Raw genomic sequence first — 16,163 nt, forward strand, 5'->3', positions numbered from 1 at the left:
AACCTTGTGTGAATGCTCTGAAAAGTTAATCATTTGCATTGTCGCAGCATCTTCTTCCTGTCGGTTAAATTTGGCGTCTGTAGCACGTCATCTTCGTGGTGTAGCAATTTTAATGACCAGCAGTGTATCATGATGGTTTTTAGTCAGTTGTAGGGCTGACATACCATCAGACATTCTACTATTATGTCTGCTGTGGTCGGCTGTATGAACGGCACAGCTTCCAAACTGGCAATCAACTCGGCTGTTATAATAGTGAAGTTTGGATGCAGCTTGTATAGGCCTTGTTGACTGCTTCGTGTTTGCCAATAGGTGCTACCAGCGGCGTCTCTAGTACTTTAATATACCAAAAAAAATGCTCTACTTTTAACCCTTTCATGGATAAAATTCATTTTTTACAGATTTTTAAAGTATTAAGGTGATAACAGTTTCTTTTCAGTCCCATTATTATATTTTCATCACCAAAATATTTTTTAAGTTCTCCATTTTTTCACCACAGGAAGTGGGACACACATGTCCCATGAACCAACGCAAGACACCTTTTCTGCTGACTGACTGATTTTGTAATTTTATTTTTTTAGCCATAAACTGGATTTTGCAGACAATAAAATAACTACAAATTATACATGCGTGTAATCTTTTTATTTGTGTAGAGCCAGTGTAAAAAATATTCATTACATTTCAGTTTTCATTATACATGATCAATACTTACAAAACTTTACATGCCATGAAACTTGGAAAAACATGGTGTGGCACAGAGTGGTACACCACAAGCAGTGCAAACTACTTTTGTTCTCTTCTCTTTAGAGTTTGTGCTGCAGAATCTGCATCGCTTCCTAGTGCCACTGTCTTTCGGTACATGTTTGCCTACGTTCACGAGCCGGACGTCATCTGGCACACTAGAGACTCCTCTCTTTGCTGAGATGAAAGTGGGCATTGATCCCCTCTTTTTCCTGGATGAATACCCATTAATCAATTGTCTTGCTAATCTTTACAAATAATGTCTGCTGGGACACATGTGTCCCACTAATTTTATTTCGATTATAAGATAGTACAGTCGCTGAGAAGTACGTTCCACACTGTATTTGTACTAAAAAATGATTATTAAGTTAATAATAAGATGAATTACTTACTTCAGACATCGCTGGAAAGTGTTGTTGTTGTTGTGGTCTTCAGTCCTGAGACTGGTTTGATGCAGCTCTCCATGCTACTCTATCCTGTGCAAGCTTCTTCATCCCCCAGTGCTTACTGCAACCTACATCCTTCTGAATCTGCTTAGTGTATTGATCTCTTGGTCTCCCTCTACGATTTTTACCCTCCACGCTGCCCTCCAATGCTAAATTTGTGATCCCTTGATGCCTCAAAACATGTCCTACCAACCGATCCCTGGAAAGTGAGAAATGATGAAAACTGAAGAATGACACAAATAAGTGGCGTTGCAGCGGCCATATATACACGCCAGTCAACAAAAGTAGTCACCATTGCCTTTGCAGTGCAGTCCCAATTTTTTTCTTAGGTTCAGTACAGTCGTCCCTAGATGGCAGATCCGTGCAGAGCTGGGTAACATATATCCCGACACTCGAACTGGCGCTCAAAGTTAGTGGGACAAGGGTTAACAAGCAGCTGTGGTTGCGTGATGCAGGCGCTGTTCTGCAGTGCGTGGTGCCGCCGCCAGGCGCTCGACACCTATCACCGCCGCGAGTGCGTCCTGGGGCTGCGCAGCTTCCTAGAGTCGCCGCTGCTCGGCTGTGCGGCGCTGCTGGCGCTGCGGACCGTGTTCGCCGAAGACCGGGCCTGCGACACGGACTATAGGTACTTGCAAATCTTCACAGCACTAGACTCACATTTCACGTTTCATTGGTTCAGTAGCTGTTACCAGAAGGAAAAATTATCCTAACTCTCCTAATGTGGTAAAGAAAACAGTAACCAGTCATTGTGGAGCCTGAAACAGCATCCTATCGGCCAGTGCTCTAAATCTACACCGTGCTATATAATTAAAGGATCACTTTTTCGAAATCCGGTAGTTCTTTCCCATTGCGATCTGTAAGTTTAAAACTTGGGTAAAAGGTGCCTACAACGTTCCTCTGCAATGGTGCAAAAGTGAGGCGCCGGGGCCCGCAGCTCGTGGTCGTGCGGCAGCGTTCTCGCTTCCCACTCCCGGGTTCCCGGGTTCGATTCCCGGCGGGGTCAGGGATTTTCTCTGCCTCGTGATGGCTGGGTGTTGTGTAATGTCCTTAGGTTAGTTAGGTTTAAGTAGTTCTAAGTTCTAGGGGACTGATGACCATAGATGTTAAGTCCCATAGTGCTCAGAGCCATTTGAACCATTTTTGAGGCGCCTGGCGCCCTACGACGCCACCCTTGAGCACGTCGGCAGTTCAGAAGCAAGGTGCCGAAACATGCGAAAAAAGGCCAAAATTCAGAAGTTCATGTGAGGTGGAAGGTGGGTTAATGATGTCTCATTGGCGCCAAATTTCACCACCATTGTGCTCAACGCTACCGTGGACGTGACACACAATTGGAAGGTCGTCGCACCCCGTATTTCGCAATTTCACTCCTTCTTTTGACGCCTACGCGACGGAGGTTAGAAAAGCGAGACCCAACGTTAAAATCACACGGTGTTCTTATGTGTGACCGAGGAAAACGCTTCAGACACACTACACTCGGAAAGGCCTCAGGGGCTGGCATAAAGTGCGTCAATGAAACTACCACTTCCCGTGAGGCGTTGATTCCCATATATTTTGTGGTCTAAAACGACAATTCACAGTTCGATGAGCAACAGGACGATGTTCTTAAAAATCTATGACACTGTTTACCCCCATGGATGCTTCAAAATTTCTCCAAAACACATCGTGGGCCAGTACCCCCACTGAATGTGCTCGCATCTCTTTGAAGTGCAGTGCGACCGCAATTTTTGCTCTGGTGTGCAGAGTGGAACCAGCATGAACCGTTCAAAAATGTTGACGAAATTTGAACGTTATCCAAAGTAGCAAAGGGCGCTTATGCTTTTTCAGCCCTCCTGTTTTCTGCCTTCATGTAGCGTGTTCACAGAAGGGTACTACATTCACAGTTACGTGAATAAAACGGCAAAGGGTCCCTATAAGGCCACCCACTTCGGCGATACCCTCAGTGCCACACACCCACGTTTGTTGAGCACTCTAAAATGTACCTGTACAGATAAAACTTGTGACAACAGTCCTAGGCGCCTACAGGTAGGCAATCATTTAACACACCTCCATTCTGGCATACCTACTAGCAGGCAGCCAGGATTCAGACACGTGTTTTCTCTGTGCCAATGGGGTTATATTAATCCACATTACACCTCACTTGAACTTTGAGCTCTATCCTTTTTTTTTGTATGTGTTGACATCTTGCTGATAGAAGTGTTGCCAAGCCCGAGGGTGACATCACAGGATGCCACACTTTTTCATCGTTGCAGAGGAAGGTTGTAGACACCTTTGAACCATATTTGAAACTCTTACAACGCAATGGGAAATAATTACAGGTTTAATTCTGTTGTGCAGTGTAGCAACCTACCTACAGTTCTGGAATTATTGTTTAGGAGACACACAACAACAAGGGTAGTTTAATATAGGTTGACTCTCACACAGAGGATTACAGCAACCAGCCACTTTTTACAATGCTCCGTTCCTGGTTTCGAACCGCCAGGTTAATCTTCAGACGGTTAGTTCACGTTTTACATTATATTTCGCCTTTTGTTTCCCCACCTGACGAAATTTCCTTGGGGTGGTGGTGCCCTACAGCCAAAACAAGATGTAAGACAACGTCCTTTTTAACTGTAATTGTGCCTCACAACGATTTTAAGTGATGTAAAAAGTTATTATTATTAAAGGGAAGATGTATCGGTTACTTACGATGAAGAATCCGCGTCATTATGTTCCAGTGGAGGTTGCCCATCGTCTTGCAGCAGTGAAGACTGTACAATGCACTTTTTTGAGTACGTAGATGCACATAATGTAAGGCACCACTCACACACTAAGACGTTTCATCACATGGAGGTATATATACAAAGATGGCGATATTACAACCATAACAATGCCAAAGACTTCCACTCTCAGAGATATTTCATTATGCATATGTATGTGACAGTAGAAATTTGCAAATTGCTAATGTTACCTTACTTACTATTTACATTGAAAGAGAATTGATTAAAATTAAGATAAACAAATAAAGCGTTACACTACGTAAATATTATGGCATACACTGGAACAAAAGTAAGTGACAAGGGCCAGATGTACATAAATACATGTTACAACTATGGACATATTTTGGCATACTTTCAAGGCACAGTAAATGGGTTGTGATGGATGTGCATATATAAATAACACAACAGTGGCCATATCTGTGAGTTCATTGAGTTACTCACCTTGGTACTGTCACACAATTACTTCATTTTCAATACTAAAACTATGAATCACTTCAGTACACTGCTGTGCTCCAGACTTACATTCTTAGAAATTTCGGCTTTATATTAAGTGTATGACCCTAGTATATTTCTTTTAGCGAGAGTAGCCCTCTTTGCTTGCACTAGTCTGCTTCTTCTGTTGCGCTTGCCGCATCCGTCATACAGTATTTTGCTTCCAATGCAGAAGAATTCTGTCACTTTGTCTACTACTAGATCCCCAATTAGGATATTAAATTTATTGTTAAGCCTAGTTTATACGACGACATTGGGTTGCGCCACTCGTTGGGTGGAATGAGGTGCACGCATATGGTTTCATATTTGACTGTAGACATGGTGAAACCAGTATATACTTCAGTTTCGTCGTTTTGTGGGTTCCTGAGTCGCGTCTGAAATGAAAGTTTTGGCAGCTGCACGGTGCACGAGTTGTGATGGAGTTAAAGCTTGTTGCGTGGAATCGCTGCATAAGACAAAAATAAGAAACGTGTTTCGATTCGTGACTGGATGAAGGAAATACGTCAGCTCGGTTGCTCAGCATCCTTGCTGAAATAATCTGTAATGGAAGACCCAAGAAGTTCTTTTAATTATCTTAGAATGTCACCAGAACAGTTAATGTTTCTTCTAAATAGAGTTAATTGTACGACAAGGAATAAAGATATTGTAATGCATGAAGCACTATCGCCAGAACAGAAATTACATATCACATTGCATGCATTACAATCGGGAACACCCAGCATGTTATAAGATGCCGTTTTAGTTGGTGATGATGCTTTTTCATTATCACCAATAATTATTAACAGTAATAATTATTACCATAAACAGCAGTAATTGTTCGAAGCAGACCGCATTTAAGAGGAAAATGGTTTGCAAACTACTCTCCTGAAGATGGCAATGTTTCAAAATTCAAACATATGTAAATGGGGAGCACTGCTGCGACGTTTTAAATAGAAGAATATTGAATAAAGAATGTAGCTTCTTGATTTACGTAGCCTTCCCTCCTGACAACAATATTCGGTAAAAAAAAAAAATAAATAAATAAAGAGGTGGGCTAACTAGAACGATGGGATTTTAGTCTTGTAGACAAGAGAATTTCTACAGCTAGAATTACATTTGCTTGTATTTTTCTTAATTCAGTTGTATATGTGCTCCTAATTCAATAAATTTTGCCCTGCAGCTCAGATATTGTCAAACTATCCATGGTCTGATCGCACATGAAGGTCTCACAAGGGAACCTCCCAGTCGCACCCCCCTCAGATTTAGTTATAAATTGACACAGTGGATAGGCCTTGAAAAACTAAACACAGATCAATCGAGAAAACAGGAAGAAGTTGTGTGAAACTACGAAAAAGTAAGCAAAATATACAAACTGAGTACTCCATCTGTGAGATAAGCAATATCAAGGACAATATGTACTGAGGAGCGCCGTGGTCCCGTGGTTAGAGTTAGCAACTGCGGAAAGCGAGGTCCTTGGTTCGAGTCCTCCCTCAGGTGAAAATATTACTTTCTTTATTTTCACAAAGTTACGATCTGTCCGTTCATTCATTGACGTCTCTGTTCACTGTAATAAGTTTAGTGTCAGTGTTTTGCGACCGCACCGCAAAACCGTGCGATTAGTAGACGAAAGGACGTGCCACTCCAATAGGAACCGAAAACATTTGATCGCAAGGTCATAGGTCAACCGATTCCTCCACAGGAAAACACGTCTGATATATTCTTTACGACGCTGGTGACGGCATGTGCGTCACATGACAGGAATATGTTGTCGACCCACCTAACTTGCACACTTGGCGAATGGGTAAAAAGGTTCTTCCACCTCGCCCGATTTAGGTTTTCTTGTGGATGTGATAATCACTCCCAAAAAAGAGATGAAAACATAAGAGTTGTCATACAAACTGCAACAAATTAATGCAACAGTTTCACAGTTGCACAGTTTTCCCTGTGCTCTGTCAAAACATATGTTTTTTTACGTTTTCAAATGTTTCCGTGCGTAGACCGTCAAATCCTGCATATGTCCAAGCAAATCTGAACATGTCCTGGAATTTTGGAGAGCGAAGTTGATTATGTGTGAGTGCCTGAACTTTGATAATTATCTGAAAATAAAAAATTAAACTTTTCACTCGAGAGAAGATTTCAACTACGGTCCTCTCGTTCCGCAGCTGCTCACGCTAACCACGGGACCACGGCGCTCGCTAGCTGACACTTTCCTTGATGTTGCCTACCTTGCGCATGGACTACTCAGTTTGTATATTTTGCCTATTTTTTTCATAGTTCCACACAACTTCTTCCTGTTTTCTCGATTGATCTGTGTTCAGTTTTTCAAGGCCTATCCGTGTGCCAACTTATAACTAAATCTGAGGGGGGTGCGATGGGGACGTTCCCTTGTCAGGAGCAGCAATATGTTGCTTATTGCCCGCATCTCGTGGTCGTGCAGTAGCGTTCTCGCTTCCCACGCCCGGGTTCCCGGGTTCGATTCCCGGCGGGATCAGAGATTTTCTCTGCTTCGTGATGGCTGGGTGTTGTGTGCTGTCCTTAGGTTAGTTAGGTATAAGTAGTTCTAAGTTCTAGGGGACTGATGACCATAGATGTTAAGTCCCATAGTGCTCAGAGCCATTTGAACCATTTGTTGCTTATTTTTGCAATCAGCATCACTGAAATCCCACAAACACGTATACAAAAAGCGAACATTATTCTCCGTTTCCCACTTCATATATAAGTTTGTCTACATTCCACCAACACACATAACCTCAAAACTCATGCAGCTAGTGTCGCCAAAGTAGGAACACCCCGCGACTCTTTTAATTTCATCGACGAGTTGCGCAAACGCACGGCGCGCATGCGCAGTGGCCGGTAGCGCAGTTGACTGCAACCTAGTGTTGTCGTGTAAACTAGGCTTCAGTCTCATTTCCGCTACGCTACTCTTCATTACTTTCGTCTTTCTTCGGTTTACTCTCAGTCCATATTCTGTGCGCATTAGACTGTTCATTCCATTGTGCAGGTGCTGTAATCTTTCCTCGCTTTGACTAAGTACAGCAATGCACTCTACAGCTCAAATGAAGCAACCTTGAGAGTAAATGATGGCAGTGGCAGAGAGTCAAGTTGCCAGCACTGAGTCGGCACAAGTTGATCACAGACAGTTGCAGTGCGCTGGGCGGCACAGCTTCGCGGGTCTACCTCAACCAATAACGTAACGTGATTTTGTAAACATCTGTATAGCAACGCCTCAGTGTTGTCACAGCTCTCTAGACGGCTACTGTTTTTCACTTTCAACCGTGGTCTTTCGAAGCTGAAAGCTTGCAACAGTGCTACGAGCTGTCACGTGGCTTCTTACGCCATCTCGACTGTAGCTACATGCTTATTTGATTGACAGTTGCGCGCTCACTGCAAATAAAACAAAACGTTCTTCCAGATAGTTGTCGCCGACTTCGTTGATTCTGAAGAAGCCAGTAGTGTACGGGCAGCAGTTGTAGTCAACACGATACGTGTACTATACCGTAATTACATGTTGAAAGGTGACTAACATCCATAAGATTAGTATTCGTTCTCACACAGCAAATGTAGCTAAGTAACAAGTTTCCTTATAAAACAGATAAAATTGTAAATACAGAAGACTATTTGTGTTACTAGAGGCTGTACCACCAACGAATACATTTCATTCAGTTTTCAATGTGTTCGCTAAAACACTTGTCAGAAGTTAATTAAATGATTAGTTACTAGTTGTATTTTCCAGTACATATCTAGTCTCTCACGCTTTCGTTATTACTTCCCTTGTGTGTTGCACAACATTATATCACTCTGGTGATGAAATTTCATTTCAAGCTTGTAACTGACTAACATGTAACCATACTTTTGAAACTAATCATGTGTACGTTTCCTGTAAAGTGACTCACGAGCTAACATCCCAAAGATGTTCGGGCTCACCTGCGGTTCCTCTTCGTCGAAATGTCTTGGTTCAAACTCGTCTAGGGGTTGAACAGCATGTGTCGCATTACACGCCCTAAATTAGACATTTGTGACCCTTTGGTTAAATTATTTGGCTGATGGCATGTTTGCGAAATACAAAGTTAACATAACATATAATAGCAGTATAATAATATCGCGGACTAAATTAACAACCCATAAATAATGTAGGCAACACAGCTGCGATTTTGTTTAGATTATTGTTTATTCATAAAGCAGACTAATAGCGAAAGTGGTCGTATTTAGAGTTGCTGTTACACTCGAACGCATATCCATTTGCCACAGTTCGATCAATCACAATCTCATCGTGAATCAAAAGTTCAACATTCCACCTCTTTAACTATGCGAAAAGTTACAGAGCTCACACCAGGCGCGCGGCTGCTCACCGCTAAGAGACTAAAGGCCGGTTCCCACTAGAGCGCGGCAGCGCGGCGTGCGGAAACGGCAGCGGCAAGCGTTTTCCGCGTTGACGCGGCGGCTCGCGGAATTGGCGTTCCCATCTGGAAGCGGCAGACGTTAGCGGTAGCCAATGACGGACAGCCACTGAGGTACGGGGCAGGACCCACTGAAACGCGCGGTGCGTTTGATTAACTATATCTTACACCTACGTGAAGGAAAGACGAAGTTGGGTGAAGACATACCAATTTTTCATTTTCTGTACAATGTGCTCTTTCACATACTTCATTATTCATGTTTTCTCATTTCACCATAAACAGATTTCATGACTACCGTTCACGATTGTTCACTATCTCCTAGCACAGTGAAACAATGTACAACAAGAGAGATTATTCAGATAGTTAAGCGAGACAAAATTTTAAATGTGGTACGGTAGCAGGTACACGAAAACAGTAAGAACACAAAGGCTAGGTGGAGGGGATGAAAGTGGAAGCCACCTGATAGAATTTCCCACAGAGCATAATGTAATCATCGCCAGCACCTTGCTTAAGAATCACGAAAGAATAATATATATTTGGAACAGTTTTCGAAACCAGATTGTAAATTGTAAGGCATTTTCTGGTGCAGACGCAAACCTGACTGAAGACTGTCAATAGCAAGAAAAGCGTTCTGAAAAAGAAAATTTGTTCACACCGAATATAAATGCTAATGGTTGGATACTATTTTACAAAGGTATTTGTGTGGAGTGCAGCCTTGTATGTAAGTGAAACGTGGACGATGAACACTTCTGTCAAGAAGACAATGGACGCTTTCAAAACGTGGTGATTCATAAGAATGCTGAACATTAGATACGAGGATCGTGTGACTAAAGAAGAGGTACGGAATTAAATAGAGGAGGAAGAGGAAATTACAGTACAACTTTGACGACAATAGGGGTTAGTTGACAGGGCGTATTGTGGGGCGTCAAAGAGTGAGGACAAAGGGGTTGGGTGATAGTATTCTGATAATAATCATCTGTTGAAATACTATTCTACTATTTTATCTATTAATGTAAGCAGTGAATTTACTCTTCCATGCACTCCTTAAAACATTTAAACCAAAACTGAAATCAGCTGAACACCAAATCTTTCAACCACTGTCTGACAACTACTGGATTCACTTTCAACTTTCTATAACTATCACTGGCTAGCCACACACACATACAGATATAAGGAGAACAAAAATAAACAAACATTAGTTTTCAGCATATAATTCTGCAGGTTGGCAACATGTACATAAACAAACCAGACAGGAAGGGACATGAGGTGAACACACTGTAGTTACGACTTTAAATCAGAGTTTTCGGTAAAACGTCTACTGCTAGTGACAGAAGAGAAAAGAGCGAACATGAAAATGTGCTTATGTTCCATAATATAAGTTTTAGTTCAACCTCCAGCATGTGAGCAGGTGAGGGGAAACGTATATGTCCGCCAAAAACTCAATTCACTGTAAGTAATCAGTCATTCACGTAAAAAAAAGATGTGAACTGTTTTATAATCTCCAAGTATCACAGATCAAAACAAAACTGAGTCATTCTAGATTCCACCGAAGATGCCTTAAAGTAAAAGGCGAAACGCGTCTTGAATCTGTAAAGTACACTGGATAAAGAAAAAAGAAAGGAAATAATCAATAGCTCTACATATTTAGTAAATTACATCTTATGACATACCAGCAAATTAGTTTCGGTTTAACTTCTCATTCGACATGCTATTAATGCCATTTAAAAAAATTCATCTATCCCTTCTGAAAAACTGTAGTTACTTTCATATCTTGGTAGATAAACAGATTTAGGATATTTATCATGCGACGAAATACATGACTTTTCACAAGTTACCGTTTGCAAAAAAAAAAAAAAAAAAAAAAAAAAAACAATACGATTTCTTGAACCGTTTACGAAATTTGCGGTTGATACAACCACATGGTTTACGACGAGCAGGACGAAGTACCGGTCGCGTCGCGAGCAACCCGCGAGCGGTGACGGCACAGCCCGTCCGCCGACATATCAGTCAATATCTCGAGAACGGTGATAGCTATCGATCTGCTCTCAGCTTTAAAAACAATTTCGATATGTTGACTAAATTTCATACGCAATAATGTATTACCTAAAATGAACTGTACGCAAAGTCCACGCAATGCGTTTTCACCTCTGCACACTCATTAAAATTTCGTGTAAAGGTTTACGTAAATGCGATACAGCAAGTAACTACGACGAATAACGAAAAGAAATTCGGTCCTTTATCGAGAGAAGATATCAGGCTATAACATGCCCAAGAATCAAATTTTTCTACCGAATAGCGGCGTGGTTGCCATGGAAATGGCGTCAGCGGCAAGGCGCGGCGGGCTCTGCGTCGCGGTTTGACCATGTCGAACCGCTTCCGCTGCCGCGTGCCGCGCTCCAGGTGCGCGCCGCCAATCACAGAACGCGCTGAGCGTGACGTCAAGTACGGACCCCCGGGCCACACGAACTTTCGCCGAACCGCTGGCGCGGACGCGGCGGCAGCTATGAAATACTTATCATCCGATTCCAAGGAAACTATTCGGTAGAAAAATTTGATTCTTGGGCATGTTACAGCCTGATATCTTCTCTCGATAAAGGACCGAATTTCTTTTCGTTATTCGTCGTGGTTACTTGCTGTATCGCATTTACGTAAACCTTTACACGAAATTTGAATGAGTGTGCAGAGGTAAAAACGCATTGCGTGGACTTTGCGTACAGTTCATTTTAGGTAATACATTATTGCGTATGAAATTTAGTCAACATATCGAAATTGTTTTTAAAGCTGAGAGCAGAACGATAGCTATCATCGTTCTCGAGATATTGGATGATATGTCGGCGGACGGGCTGTGCGGTGACCGCGCGCGGGTCGCTCGCGACGCGACCAATACTTCGTCCTTCTCGTCGTAAACCATGTGGTTGTATCATCCGCAAATTTCGTAAACGGTTCAAGAAATCGAAACGTGTTTTTTTGCAAACGATAACTTGTAAAAACTCATGTATTTCATCGCATGATAAATATCCAAAATCTGTTTAACTACCAAGATATGAAAGAAACTACAGTTTTTTCGGAAGGGATAGATTAATTTTTTTAAACAGCATTTAATAGCATGTGTAATGAGAAGTTAAACCGAGACTAATTTGCTGGTATGTCATAAGATGTAATTTGCTAATTACCTACAGCTATTGATTATTTCCTTTGGAAGTAACAAACGTTTTTTTCTTTATCCAGTGTACTTTATTGGTTCAAGACGCGTTTCGCCTTTTACTTTAATGCATCTTCGGTGGAATCTAGAATGATTCAGTTTTGTTTTGATATGTGATACTTGCAGATTATAAAACAGTTCACATCTTTTTTTACGTGAATAACTGATTACTCTGAACGGAATGGACAGTGTCTCTTGTAGTCAAAGTTGTGTCGTAATTACCTCTTCCTCTTCCTGCTCTAATTCCGTTCCTCTTCTTTAGTTACACGATCCTCATATCTAATCTTCAGCATTCTTATTGATCACCACGTTTTGAAAGCGTCCATTGTCTTCTTGACAGAACTGTTCATAGCCCACGTTTCACTTACATACAAGGCTGCACTCCACACAAATACCTTTGTAAAATTGTACCCAATCATTAGAATTTATATTCGATGTGAACAAAGTTTCTTTTTCAGAACGCTTTTGTTGCTATTCACAGTCTTCATTTTATATCCTCTCTACTTCTGCCTTCTCAATTACTGCTTCCCTTGCAAGTCATTAAAGTCTTAGAAATGCAGTTTCGTTCCTGTACAAGTTGTAGATAATCTTGTGGCCCTATGTTTTAGAGCTTCAAAGAATGTTTTAATTAAGATTGTCAAAATCTTTCTCTAAACATGCAAATGCTATAAACACAGTTTCGCAGTTCTTCAGTGTGTCTACTTAACTAAGTGGTAGGATCAGTATTGCCTTGCGTGTTCAGACATTTCACAGGAATCTAACATTGTGCTTATGTTAGTTTGTACAACCCCTCCCCCTCTCCTCTCTACATATTCCTTCCACTTTCTAGCCTTCTCTTATTTGCTTAGTTCTGGCTTGCCAGATGAGTTCTTGGCAGTTGCTTCTCCTTTGAGCAAAGTTTTCTTTGTTCTTTCTCATTTTCATTCCCCTGTTTTCCAAGTGCAAAATCGCGTTGCAATTTTGGACTTTCTGTCAACGTCATGTTTAGACATTTCTATTTCCCATGGCCTACTTTATTTGCTGCATTTTTATATATTTCCCTCGTGTCAAATTTAATATATCACGTTCTATCTAACGATTTCTACTGTACCTTCTTCCCGTTCACATACTCTGCTGCATTCACCACTTTTTCTCTCAAAGATATCCATTCGTATTCTAGCGGATTCCTTTCTCTGTTTCAGTCAGTTGTTGCATTACGGTAACTTTAAGATTATCGAAAAACTGTGGGTCTTGACTTATTCAAGTTCAATTTCCTTAATTTGCTACCGTTTGCTGTCTCTTTAGTTGTAAACCGCAGCTCGTAACCTATAAATTATTGTAGGTTTGCGTCTGCACCAGGAAATATCTTATAATTTAAAATCTGGGTTCGAAAACTTTGTTCCAACTATGTATTATTCTTTCATGATTCTTAAGCAAGGTGCTGGCGATGATTACATTGCGCTCTGTGCTAAATTCTATCAGGTGGCTTCCACTTTCATCCCCTCCCCCAAGCCTTTGTGTTTTTAGTGTTTTCCTGTACCTGCTACCGTATCACACTTTAAATTTTTGTCTCGCTTAACTATCTGAATAATCTCTTTTATTGTACATTGTTTCAATGTGTAAGGAGATAGTGGACAATCATGAATGGTAGTCATGAAATCTGTTTATGTTGAAATGAGAAAACATGAATAATGAAATATGTAAAAGAGTACATTGTACAGAAAATGAAAAATTTGTATGTCTTCACCCAACTTCGTCTTTCCTTCATGTAGGTATAAGATACAGTTATTCAAACACACCGGTCGTTTCGGTGGGTCCCACCCCGTACCTCAGTGGCTGTTCGTCATTGGCTACCGCTAGCGTCTGCCGCTTCCAGATGGGAACGCCAATTCCGCGAGCCGCCGCGTCAAAGCGGAAAACGCTTGCCGCTGCCGTTGCCGCACGACGCGCTGCCGCGCTCTAGTGGGAACCGGCCTTAATTAGAGAAAAATTAAACCTCGCACCACAAAACAATGTAGGTCCGTTTAAAAGAACAAATTGAGCAGTTTTACCTACTCCGCGTACTTCGTTCTTTTTTCCCTTCGAGGAAGATGCGGAAGCACCAAGAGTACCGTCCACATTTACAAGTGTCTTGTAGACAAGCAATCGTCGCCGACGACGATAACAACGTCTACGAACCATTGTCGTCGGCGACGATTGCTTGTCTACAAGACACTTGTAAATGTGGACGGTACTCTTGGTGCTTCCGCATCTTCCTCGAAGGGAAAAAAGAACGAAGTACGCGGAGTAGGTAAAACTGCTTCTTACAATGGTTCGTAGACGTTGTTATCGTCGTCGGCGACGATTGCTTGTCTACAAGACACTTGTAAATGTGGACGGTACTCTTGGTGCTTCCGCATCTTCCTCGAAGGGAAAAAAGAACGAAGTACGCGGAGTAGGTAAAACTGCTCAATTTGTTCTTTTAAACGGACCTACATTGTTTTGTGGTGCGAGGTTTAATTTTTCTCTAATTAAAACTTCATCTTCCTCGAGTTTGGGCAATGGATGGATAACTGTTGCTTTCGTTGCCTGTAACAGTGGAGGGAGGCCTGGTTTGGAATCCTTTGAAACCCGTGAAATTTTGGCCTACCGTACTATACCTATATCAGAGATTATTATCTCTGGTGAGGGTTCCTACATTATGCCACATGGGAGGCAATGGCGTTGTTATCGTCGTCGGCGACGATTGCTTGTCTACAAGACACTTGTAAATGTGGACGGTACTCTTGGTGCTTCCGCATCTTCCTCGAAGGGAAAAAAGAACGAAGTACGCGGAGTAGGTAAAACTGCTCAATTTGTTCTTTTAAACGGACCTACATTGTTTTGTGGTGCGAGGTTTAATTTTTCTCTAATTAAAACTTCATCTTCCTCGAGTTTGGGCAATGGATGGATAACTGTTGCTTTCGTTGCCTGTAACAGTGCAGGGAGGCCTGGTTTGGAATCCTTTGAAACCCGTGAAATTTTGGCCTACCGTACTATACCTATATCAGAGATTATTATCTCTGGTGAGGGTTCCTACATTATGCCACATGGGCACATGGGCCTTTAAGGCCGGTTCCCACTAGGGCTGCCGCGCGTCAAAACCGCGCGTCAGCGGCGTGGTTGCCATGGAAATGGCGTCAGCGGCAAGGCGCGGCGGGCTCTGCGTCGCGGTTTGACCATGTCGAACCGCTTCCGCTGCCGCGTGACGCGCTCCAGGTGCGCGCCGCCAATCACAGAACGCGCTGAGCGTGACGTCAGGTACGGAACCCCGGGCCACACGAACTTTCGCCGAACCGCTGGCGCGGCCGCGGCGGCAGCTATGAAATACTTATCATCCGATTCCAGGGAAACTATTCGGTAGAAAAATTTGATTCTTGGTGATGTTACAGCCTGATATCTTCTCTCGATAAAGGACCGAATTTCTTTTCGTTATTCGTCGTGGTTACTTTCTGTATCCCCTTTACGCAAACCTTTACACGAAATTTGAATGAGTGTGCAGAGGTAAAAACGAATTGCGTGGACTTTGCGTACAGTTCATTTTAGGTAATACATTATTGCGTGTGAAATTTAGTCAACATATCGAAATTGTTTTTAAAGGTGAGAGCAGATCGATAGCTATCACCGTTCGCGAGATATTGAGTGATATGCCGGCGGACGGGCTGTGCCGTGACCGCTTGCGGGTTGCTCGCGGCGCGACCGGTACTTCGTCCTGCTCGTCGTAAACCGTGGGGTTGTATCAACCGCAAATTTCGTAAACGGTTCAAGAAATCGAAACGTGTTTTTTTTTTTTTTGCAAACGATAACTTGTGAAAAGTCATGTATTTCGTCGCATGATAAATATCCTAAGTCTGTTTATCTACTGAGATATGAAAGTAACTACAGTTTTTCAGAAGGGATAGATGAATTGTTTTAAACAGCATTTAATAGCTTGTGGAATGAGAAGTTAAACCGAAACTAATTTGGTGGTATGTCATAAAATGCAATTTACTAAATATCTACAGCTATTGATTATTTCCTTTGGTAAGTAACAAACTTTTTTTTCTTTATCCAGTGAACTTTACTGATTCAACGCGCGTTTCGCCTTTTACTTTAAGGCATCTTCGGTGGAATCTAGAATGATTCAGTTTTGTTTTGATATGTGATACTTGCAGAT

General features: G+C 42.0%; 1 protein-coding gene across 1 annotated transcript in view; it reads left to right on the forward strand.

The window, feature by feature from the left end:
* Positions 1 to 16,163, forward strand: part of LOC126469951 (SET and MYND domain-containing protein 4-like) — a 201,311-nt gene that overhangs the window by 128,695 nt on the left and 56,453 nt on the right. The window contains exon 6 of the mRNA XM_050097361.1: positions 1,640 to 1,809. Within this exon, the coding sequence (XP_049953318.1) occupies positions 1,640 to 1,809 (170 nt within the window). The remainder of the gene's footprint in view (positions 1 to 1,639; positions 1,810 to 16,163) is intronic.

This window comes from Schistocerca serialis, chromosome 3 (genome assembly GCF_023864345.2).
Source record: "Schistocerca serialis cubense isolate TAMUIC-IGC-003099 chromosome 3, iqSchSeri2.2, whole genome shotgun sequence".
Lineage (NCBI taxonomy): Eukaryota > Metazoa > Arthropoda > Insecta > Orthoptera > Acrididae > Schistocerca > Schistocerca serialis.